We start from the raw sequence: 11242 nt of genomic DNA, 5'->3' as shown, positions 1-11242 counted from the left end.
CCCACCAGGTATCTCCCACAACATGTGGGGATTATGGGGATTATCATTCAAGATGACATTTGGGTGGGGACAGAGCGAAACCATATCTCAAACACACACGTGCGCACACACACACAAACACACACACAATTGAATCCATATATAATCATGTATAAACTGAACTCTTACCTGCCTTCCCTTAGGATATGAGCAACTTGTCTTCCAAGCAATTCGTTTAGACCACGGTATGCAATGATTAGGAGCAGAAACTTTGAAATCAGATAAAACTTGGTTTAACTTCCAGTTTTGCTACTTACTAGCTGTTCATGCTCAAAGCAAGTCATTTAGATTCATTAGTCTCAATTGCTTCTTCTATAAAAGAGTAATGATAACAATAGTAATAGTTCCTTCACAGGATTATTATGAAGATTAAATGAGATCTTATATGTAAAGTCTACGGTAAGAACTGGATGTTAGTTTTTATTAATGAATTTTAAAAGTTTAAGTAGAATTAAGGACACAGTGAGCCACTGAAAAAAATATGTATTTTGCACCAGGGACCACTTTTTTGAAGAAACACTGAACCACTTTGTATTATTATGAGGTTTAAATGAGATATTATATGTAAAGTATATGGTAATAACTGGGTGTTAGTTTTTTTAAAAATTTAAGTAGAATTAAGAACACAGTGAGCCACTGAAAAAAATATGTGTTTTGCACCAGGGACCACTTTGTTGAAGAAACACTGAACCACTTTGTATTGAATACATTATTTATCCATCTATTCATGAAACATAAATTTATTGAGTACTTACTATGTGAGAGGATAAAATGATGAAACATTGTCCTTTTTTTTAAAAAAAGAAGCATATGGTAAGGAGATAGAGACATATATAACTAATTACAATGCATGATATTACTAACATAAAAGTATTATAAATTAAATTCGAGGTGACCTTAAAGGAAAGATAAATTGATTCCTTTTAAGGGTTTTAGGAAGGCTTCTTAGAGAAAGTGACACAGATGTAGAATTTTGAAGACAACAATAGGAAAAAGAGGAAAGAAGTGAGGGCATTTTACAAAGAAGAAACAATATAAAGAGTTAAGCATATATTATAGTTTTTTGATCAGTAAGTAAGGATTATTTGCAAAACTTTCTCTTTCAGAGAGTCATCACTAAATCATTCAGAAGACTGACAGAATATTTCACAACCCTAATTTCTTCAGAAGAATCTCATTTTCTCCTTTTCCTGAAGCCAGGTTCCCCCTCGACTCTTTCCCCAACAAACATAAAATTTCAAATAGATGTTAACACAGAGCCCTGATTCTAATGCTACAGTAGCGAGAAGTGGTAAAAACTTAAAAAGAAACTTGTTAACTTGAGTTTTGCAATGTAGGATGGAAACATATAATTTATTCCCTAAACAATTTATTTTTTTAAAAAACTTCAACCTAGTCCTTAAAAATCTAATATAGCAGCTGTTGAGGAAAATGACAAATATTGTACTTTAATTTTTGGATATACTGTTCTATATAATATTGAGAAAATGACAAATATTGTACTTTAGTTTTGGGATATACTGTTTTATATAATGGAATTTCAGTCTCTAAAGCCTCAAGTGGATCTAGAAAGTACATTGCTCATTCTTTGATATACACGCTACTCACTACTTAAAATAATTGGATTTTACTTTTAAGATATAATACTGAAGTAATCCTCACGTCTCTGAAGACATTTTCTATTTTGTACCCATCAATTCATGAAATATCTCATTTCTCTTTAAATGCACTTTATAGTGAAAGAGTATCATACTGAATCCAAAGTTGCTCTAGAATTATTCACATTTTTCTTGCCAGCTGTTATGACATGAATATAGATTGTTAGGCTGCTTGTATAAGAAAAAATAAATAAATCATACCTGTTCCAGGTATGATTTACCCAAAACTTAGTGACTCAAGGAAACAATTTACTGTTTTCTCTTACAATTCTGGGGGCTAATGGGCTCAGCTGGGCAGTCCTTGTTTAACATGCTTCATAAAGTTGCAGGCAAATATAACTGTGGCTAAAGTCACCTGAAGGCACCTTTACAAATACATCTGATGCCTGGGCTGGGATGGCAAGAATAGCTGGGTGCTGGTAAGTCTGTCCCTTTCCCTGTCTCCCTCTCCCTACTTACCCTCTCCTTCTCCTTGTACTTTTTCTGTCTTCTTCCCTCTCCCCATCTGCACATACCCTACCCCCGACCCCTACCCCCAGTAATGTGGCTTATCCATATAGCTAGTTTGGTTTTCCTCTTAGTCCTGAAAGTCTCTGGATAGTTAGACTTCTCACATGGTATTTGACTTCTCCCAAGAAAACATTCCAAGTTGCTAAAGAGAAGCTGCAAGGCTTTTGATGAACCAGCCTCAGAAGTCTCAGAATGTCACTCTGTTGCATTCTATTGGTCAATTCAGTCACTAAGGTCAAGAAAAGGGATGTTAGACCCCACCACTCAACAGAAAGAGTTTCCAAAAATTTGTGACCATCTTTAATTTCCCACGATGCCTATACAAAAATAGAATATTGCCAGATTTATTTAAACTTTTTCTTCCTTGTTTAGTGAATTTAAAAGAAATCAAGATTAGCATAAAACTCCTAAACTCAGACTACATTCATTAGTTAACTAATTTATTAATTGCTTTCTACTTAGCAATTAAGAAAAAACATATAGCAACTAGTATAAAATTTTATTTTGTGCTCAGTTTGGCTTATTGACAAAAAATGTTCTTTAGAAAATATTTTGAAATAACTATCAAGAGTGTGATCTACAGGTGGTATCTAGCCACTAATACAAAAGTCAGTAATCTGCCAAGAATAAGTGATCTCAGCCACTTTGAATCCCACTTCATTTTACCTCCTAACTCATCAGGAGCATCGAAAAGCTGCAAAGTGCATTTCTGAGTGTCTAGCACTCTCCAGAATACACCAGCTGCTACACCACCTTCAAATAGAACCACCATACCTCCCATACTCTCAATGTTTTGGCATGTTTGGCGCATCCGTCTTCATTATAGTGGAAGAACTATCACAGAAACATGACTCCAGAGAAAAATATATTTGAAGCAAAGATAATATTTTACATGATACAGCTAAATTCTCATCTACAGATTGGTAATGAGAAACTGTGTTTTACTCATGGCATCTAGAAGAAAGGCTAATTTCCTTAAATAGAGCAGCTGTGCTACTTCTAGTTCTCTTTTTGTTGCTCCATAAAAAAACTACCCCAAACTTTATGACTTGAAAAAACAACTATTTTATTATACCACACAAATCTCTAGAACACCATTTTGGGCAGGAGTCAACTGGACAACTCTGCTCTACACAGTGGTGACTGTAGTCACTCAGCAATATTCAGCGGAGGGTGGGGCTAGGCTGAAGGGTCCAAGATAGCTTCGTTCACATGCCTGGCACTTGAGTGTAACCACCCTCCTCCCCCATATTTACATAGGTATAAACATTATATATATATTTTTTTTTTTTTTAATTTTTAACTTACCACAAAGTCCATGAGTAGGCAGACAATTCTGAAACCATATTCTGGAATCTCTGGCCTGCAGGTCCCTAAAGAGTTAACTCAAAGCCAGATACCCCGTGGAGGCTCAATTAATGTGAAATAGAAGCAACAATGAACCAAATCCACAGATAACATTACTTTACACTAGATTGAAAAGTATAATCCAGAAATATTAAGTGTGAAAAACTCTCTCAATTATAGTTAAATCAGAATCCTTTAATACGCAAAGGCAGTGAATGGAATGTTAAAAAAAAATGAATGTCACATAACTTCTATAAATTAGGTGGTAGGGGACACCAGTTATGATGCATTTCATGAAACCCTACTCAAAAATAAGCTACTTGTTGAAACAAAATATTAATTTAAGCGTTTTTTTGTTTTTGTTTTCGTTTTTTTTTTTTTTTGGTGGGGGGGCATGGTTGTTCTCTTCCAAAAACTGAAAGAAAAAAAAAATAGACAAAACAAAGCATATATGTTATGCCCTTTTCAAAGCAAACCTTGGGTCCTATTTGAATTGTTTCCTAATGCTCTATAAATGAGACACGTGAGGAAATACACATTCCCCCACAGATGAATAACATAACACTTAGGTTACTAGGGTCTTTCACAATCTAACCTAACACCACTTTCCCACGTTCATTTATCACTGGTTTCTTCTCAAGACCACCAGAAGCACACCTGTAATTGACAAATGATGTTTATTATTCATTGCAGTAAGAGAGAGCATATATTGTGAGAAACTATGACGTTTAAGAGTTCTCTGTAAAATATTAGAAAATGCTTGTTGGATTTGGGATTTTTTTCCCCTAATATTGGCTATCTTCCTAAATCTTAGGAGGAAGGAAAGCTAGATCCAGGCTAAGACTGTAAAGAAGCAGAAGTCATCATATTAAACCAGATAGGGTGATGTTCGGTCATTTTTGTGGCTTGGACAATGTTTTATCTGTGTTCAGATATGATTACACGGTGATCATATTCTTTTCTTGATGAACACTGTCAGAGTGGTCTTGTTGGATGCTTTTGCTTGCTGAAATTGTGTACGTTCATTAGGCGGACACCAGTTCCCAGTCCAGGCTAGCTCCAGGTATCAGAGGCCGGTTTTCTCTTCTACTCCTCACACATGCTGTGTTCATACCAGACTTGAGTTTTCCTTGCCCTTTGTTCTTCTTTCTGTTCTATTTGATTCCCTTTATCTTTAGTGATCATTACCTTAGTACTTCAGTTTTCTTTCTGAAGTCCTTTGTGCTGCATGTTGTTTGGTTACTTGTGTTTATGCTTTGTTTCTTCAGCCAGGATCATTAGCACATATCTCTCAGCACTGGCAAAAGTCCTTGAAATCATTGATACCTAGCATATACTTTATTTAAAATAAAAAGAAAAAATAAAAGAAAAGGAATGGGTTTATTGTCCTGTTCAATAGACTAGAGTACACGGAGTGAAACTGCTTCACTTGATTCAATAAAATCGTTTCCAGGCCAGGCGCGGTGGCTCATGCCTGTAATCCCAGTACTCTGGGAGGCCCAGGCGGGCGGATCACGAGGTCAGAAGATCCAGACCATCCTGGCTAACACGGTGAAACCCTGTCTCTCCTAAAAATACAAAAAAATTAGCCTGGCGCGGTGGCGGGCGCCTGTAGTCCCAGCTACTTGGGAGGCTAAGGCAGGAGAATAGTGTGAACCCGGGAGGCGGAGCTTGCAGTGAGCCAAGATCGCGCCACCGCACTCCTGCCTGGGCGACAGAGCGAGACTCCGTCTCAAAAAAAAAAAAAAAATCGTTTCCGGTAACAGGCCCCCAGGAATCCTAGACCTAACCCTGGCGCGAAACTACATTTCCCACAATCCTTCGGGAGCTGATAAGGCGCCGCACTGTTCTGAACTACAATTCCCACAATCCATTGAGATCTCCGCTTTGACGCGTTTCCTCAAGGCTCCCCTCCATTTCCCATCTTTCCTTTCGGTCCTTGAGCACGGGGGAACAAGGTCGTGAGAACAAGGTCTTGGTGAGGTGCAGCCGTTTCATCCATCCTCGGTCTGCGCCTTTCGCAGAGCTTCCAGCAGCGCTATGTTGGGCCACAGCATCCGGAGGTTCACAACCTCTGTGGTCCGTAGGAGCCACTATGAGGAGGGCCCTGGGAAGGTTAGTGTATAAAGGGGCTCGACTTCGTTGGGGGAGGGGGCGCTTGGCTGTGACTCGCGTACCTGAAAGGCAGCCTCCGGGCTGTGGCGAGGGAGATGAAAGCCAGGAACTAGGCTGAGACGCAGAGTAGCGTTTCACTTACCCCAGGGGCCAGTGAGGAAGCTGGGCATCCTAGCGCGTAGCAGCTAAAGGAATGGGTAGGTAGATCCGGAAGCTCTGCCTCTATCAACCGCCTGACGCCCCCTCCCCCGCCCCGCAGAAAGCCCTGGGATGGCTCCTGGAGGCCACGGCTGCAGGTGTATGGCTTAAAGCCGAGCTGGAGGTCGTCGTACCCGAAATTAAGGTCATTGGAAAATCATGAGGAAATCAGGGCCTCTGGGTTATGGAAGAGGCTTTGTAAACCAGCTGGCTAAGTTAAAAGTACTAACCCTTCAACTTCGTTAAGGCCGTGTTTGGCCTCAGTTGTAAATAACTTGAACCACTTAGCAGTCACAACCTCGGAGGGTCACACGAGGCCTAGTCGTCAAGGGCAGAGAAGGTGCTTCGTATTGAGAAAATAAATAAATAAATTGGGCCGGGTGCGGTGGCTCATGCCTGTAATCGGGAGGCCGAGGCAGACGGATCACCTGAGGTCAGGAGTTCGAGACCAGCCTGGCCAACATGGCGAAACCCTGTCTCTACTAAAAAGTACAAAAAAATTACGTGGTGGTGTGTGCCTGTAATCCCTGCTACACGGGAGGCTGAGGCAGGAGAATCGCTTGAACCCCGGAGGTGGAGGTTGCAGTGAGCCGAGATCGCGCCACTGCACGCCAGCCTGTATGACAGAGCGGGACTCAGTCTCAAAAAAAAAAAAAAAAAAAAAGAAAAGAAAAAACAACTTTGTATTGCACTTAAGATTGCTATGTATCTTCTTCTAATGTGACTACTTAAGACAGCAGTTTTTTCGATTTTCTAAAATAAGAAACTTCTCACTATTTGACGTTTGAGTCCTTAAGACCATTACCTAGTGCTCAAGTAAAGCCGGATTGTTTCTTACGTTCTAGTGTTGTGTGATAAAGGTCATGGGATAAATGTTTAAAAAGATGTTATGATTTATGGCATATGTGCCATGATGTAAAATAAATATAACTAGCATTTCCTGTATACTTGTGTTTTGATTATTAAGCACATTATTTGAGGTTCTATTTCGATTACTTTTTCTCTTTTTTTCCAACAGAATTTGCCATTTTCAGTGGAAAACAAGTGGGCGTTACTAGTTAAGATGTGTTTGTTCTTTGGATCTGCATTTTCTGTACCCTTCCTTGTAGTAAGACACCAACTGCTTAAACAATAAGGATGTTTCAGTTCGTCCATTTACCAGGTAGTTCATGGATTTCTAATCTTGTTAAAGCAGGCCTTTTTATTAAGTAGCCTCTTCCCCCTCACCCAGAACACACACACAAATACATTGTTAAGTAGGGCTGATTCCTGAGATTATATGTAGGTGTGGCATTGGTGGAGACTAGTTGTAAACCTGTATAAAAATATTTGAATAATGGCCAGTGTTTATTGAACACTACTGCTTATCAGGTACACTTTACATCGATATCTCATGTTCTCTAGCAAGCTTGTGAGGCGGATGATAGTAACCCCATCTGAGACACAAAGATGTTAAGTTGTTCAAGATCTCATAACTGGTATAATGGTGGACCAGGACTCTTGCCCAGGCAGTTTCTTGTTCCAGAACTCACACTTTTAAACTAGGTAAAACTCTGACAAACTGATTAATGTTATTCTATCTTAAACACTGTTACTACAACAGTGGCCGAGAATATGTCTTTTAAAACACTATAAACATTTCCATTTCTTTCAGAAAGTGGTCACTGTGCTCCCAGTTTTTAAATTGGCTTACAATACTTGTTTAAGTTGTGAAAAAATCCCTGAAGATGAAGAAAACCCTTCTAGTGTTCCTTGATATATAAGTCCCAGCTAATTATGCAGTTGTAAATCTATGCCTCACCAACTCAACCATGTTGGGAAACTCAAACTTCTGAATATACTTTCCTCATTAAGGCAGTGGTTCTTAAATGAGAATGATTTTACAACACAGTGGGGCATTTGGCAATGTGAGACATTTTTGATCATTCCAAGTTGGGGGCAAAATACCAGTGGTGCTGAGGTTGAGAAGCCTTGTGTCAAGGGGATATGTTAATATATGCTCAAAGGAGTCCTTCATATTGGAAGGTTAGCAGATTTCCTGTGAGTGGTTAAAATATTTATTTACCTTAATTGTCGTCAGAGTTTCTCAGAGTAATACTATAGAACACTGGAATGATCGGAAAGACTGTCATAGTTTAGAGGGGGAATAACTTATCCAAGCTACTAATGCGGAAAGGTTTCGGTGCATGTGATGAAGCAAATCAGTATGAATGAAGTCATGATACTGTAAACGCTTTCTGATGTACTACTGAAACTAATAGAAAATATTTTCATGAAACTACATGATTTCTGTTGAATGAGATTTTTAAAATGCCATTAATTTCTGTGTTTATTTTGCAGATATGAAGAGCATTTTAAGAGATACAGCCTCTGGAAATGGATCAAACTCTAACTCATGGCATGCTAGATATGTTTTTCAATAAACTTATGACATGAATGCTTAATGCCTCTTTTTTGAAATAGGGAATGTAATACTTGGCCATTTTCCTACTTTATTAATTTGGGTAACATTCCAGTATTACTCTGAGATTTAGCTTATTTAATGGTGTTAAACTGAGGTTATATTATTAATTTTTTGATTCCCAGGTCAGGATTTTGTTGGTAATTTATGCAATAAAAGGGAAATACAAATCAATCTTGTTTATTTCTTTGATTTTTTTTTTTTTTTTTTGTCGTTAACTTGAAGGAAAAAATACTTTTGCTCTTGCCCTATACTTTGATATAGTAAATTATTTTTCCCATGATTGATTAATCATCAGGAAAACTATTAGTTTATTCCAATTGAAGTTCTGGAGAATCAGGTATTTAGGAGCTTCATTCTTTTTTTGTTTTGTTTTTTGTGTTTCTCTAGGTCTGTAACCTAAAACAGAAGTGTTTGCCTCAGTAAGTGTTCTGGTGACCAGTACTAGTCTTAATTAGAATGAATAAAGAATATTTGAAATGGAATATAATACTATGTAATTTGTAGTATAGTAAGTACTCCCAATTTATTCTGGTGCTTTCACTATCATATAGCCTAGTAGAAATGGGATAAAAGGTAGTTCTGATTAGTAATTATATATGTGAATCGAATTTATTTTATAAGTAGTGAAATGCTGCTTGCCATTTAAAATGTAATGAAGTCATTACATTTTAGGACTTTGTATAAGATGTAGGACAGTAACTACTGAGTATTTTCATCTGCTCACTGTTGGAATACCACTGATGTTAAAATGCTGCAATAAAATAGACTCCAGACTTGTAGTCTGTTTGGCCTCCAGACTTTGGTGAAAGGGTGATGCTCTGTTTTTAAACCAACATTTAAAAACCTATTTCCATAAAAGTATATTTCTGGATTTTTTAAAAATTGCTCTGAGTGGTTCTATATCCCTTCATCAAAAAAAAATAGCTGTGTAGGCCACTCCCCACTATATCATTAGATTTCTTATATGGCCCTTGGGTACAACTACTGATTTGCTAAAAACTTCCATTTTGATTTTTTTGTTTCTCACCTAGGGCCTCACTTTAGGTTCTTCAACAGTCACCTGATAACTACTTAATTATGGTGCAGCCTTAATTTATATGACTGCTCATATGTCTCTTGTACTTGTGTGTCATTGTTATTTGATTATTCAGTGGTAGATCAGGTATCCTGTATTGAGAGAGTTCCTTGTATGGAACATAAAGGTTTTTCATCTTTGGAAAAAGTTGAAGCGGCCAGGCAAGGTGGCTGATGCCTGTAATCCCAGCACTTTGGGAGGCCAAGGCAGGTGGATCACGAGGTCAAGAGATTGAGACCATCCTGGCCAACATGGTGAAACCCTTTCTCGACTAAAAATAGAAGAAAACTAGCTGGGCATGGTGGCGCATGCCTGTAGTCCCAGCTACTCGAGAGGCTGAGGCAGGAGAATCACTTGAACCTGGGAGGCGGAGGTTGCAGTGAGGTGCGAACGCGCCACTGCACTCCAGCCTGGGTGACAGCGAGACTCTGTCTCAAAAAAAAGGAGAAGCAAGAGTAAGTTTAAGGTTTGTTAGATGATTTTTTGGTTTTCTTGGAAATTATGATAAGTCTTACCTCATTGGATTGTTTTTGAGATCTAGTAAGTTATATAAAAACTTGTCTCACAAGTCCTAAATTTGAATTTTTTGGAGAGAATGTTAAAATAGATTAGGAATCAATAGTTATGGGTAGCTAAGTCTAGCTAGAGAAGTATTTGAGGGATATATGTGAGAGAAAAAACCTCTACCTGTCTTGTAATAGTACAGATGGTGCCACCCCCCAAAAAGGCTTCAGTAGGCTGGCTGTAAGTGCATAAGTTACAGAGGGTGTATAACTGCTTAGTTTCTGTATTAGGATTCTCTAGACAAACAGATCAAGAGGATGCACATAGAAAAAATTGTCTCATCCGATTCTGGAGGCTTGGTGGTTTGGAAATACGGGTATGCCAGTGGGCTGGAGACCCAGCAAAGGCAGTTGCTGGTGGAATTCCTCCTTGGGGGAGGTCAGTCTTGGTTCATTAAGATGTTCAACTAATTCAAGAAGCTTAGCCACATTATAAAGAGGGTCAGCTTTACTCCAAGTCCACTGACTTAAATGGTAAACTCATATAATTCAAGAAACACTTTCAGAGAAATATCTAGAGGATTGTTGATGCAAATATTTGAGCACTGTGTCCTTGTTGACACAAAGTTAACCATAACAGTAGTTTAATTTTCTGTTTCCCTAAACTGGTTTTTAAAATTCAAGCCAATATTTAAAACCTGGAGGTCTCCAAAAAAGTCCAGATTCTCGAAAAAAAAAAAAAAAATTACACTGGATGAACCCACAAATGCCCACGTGAAACTAATCAGGACCAAGTAAAAAGTTTGCACCTTTTGCAGATGTTTCCCTAACTCGCTAGAATACCAGAATAGGAATTTTGGTCAGAATCCAAGATTTGTTTTAAAGACAAGTCACTATCATTGTTTCAATGATTAAGCCATGGCCACAGTGAAGGACGTAATTCAAAATGTAGGTTTTGCTGCAGAGACCATAGAGGTTAAGTATGTGGGCTCAGAACTAAGACTTGGCTGGATCCAAAGCCAGGATTGATACATTCCTCATCTTCAACGATCTGTACCTCACTTTAAGTTGATACCTAATTTAGTGTAGCTGTGAAGATTAAAAATGAAAATAGAGGTAGGGCACAGTGGCTCACACCTGTAGTCCCAGCACTTTGGGAGGTCGAGGTGGGTGAATCACGAGGTCAAAAGTTAGAGATCAGCCTGGCCAATGTGGTGAAACCCCATCTCTACTAAAAATACAAGAAATTAGTTGGGCGTAGTGGTGGGCGCCTGTAATTCCAGCTACTCAGGAGGCCGAGACAGGGGAATTGCTTGAACCCGGGAGGTGGAGG

The 11242-nt window shown here is 38.6% G+C and overlaps 1 protein-coding gene and 1 non-coding gene across 2 annotated transcripts; both read left to right on the top strand.

Annotated features, from left to right (window-relative positions):
* The first annotated feature begins 5495 nt into the window (after positions 1 to 5495).
* On the top strand, positions 5496 to 7026 carry LOC126957397 (cytochrome c oxidase subunit 7C, mitochondrial). The gene is made up of 2 exons (XM_050795171.1): positions 5496 to 5669; positions 6886 to 7026. Exons 1-2 carry the CDS (start codon positions 5595 to 5597, stop codon positions 7000 to 7002), a joined length of 192 nt encoding a protein of 63 aa, XP_050651128.1. The 5' UTR covers positions 5496 to 5594; the 3' UTR covers positions 7003 to 7026.
* A 1023-nt stretch (positions 7027 to 8049) lies between these two features.
* On the top strand, positions 8050 to 8112 carry LOC126957779 (small nucleolar RNA Z39). Its single transcript, XR_007726947.1, has one exon. It is a non-coding gene; the product is annotated as a small nucleolar RNA Z39 (small nucleolar RNA).
* The last annotated feature ends 3130 nt before the right edge of the window (positions 8113 to 11242 follow it).

Source organism: Macaca thibetana, chromosome 6 (genome assembly GCF_024542745.1).
Source record: "Macaca thibetana thibetana isolate TM-01 chromosome 6, ASM2454274v1, whole genome shotgun sequence".
Taxonomy (NCBI): Eukaryota; Metazoa; Chordata; class Mammalia; order Primates; family Cercopithecidae; genus Macaca; species Macaca thibetana.
This window is presented reverse-complemented; position numbering and strand designations above follow the sequence as displayed.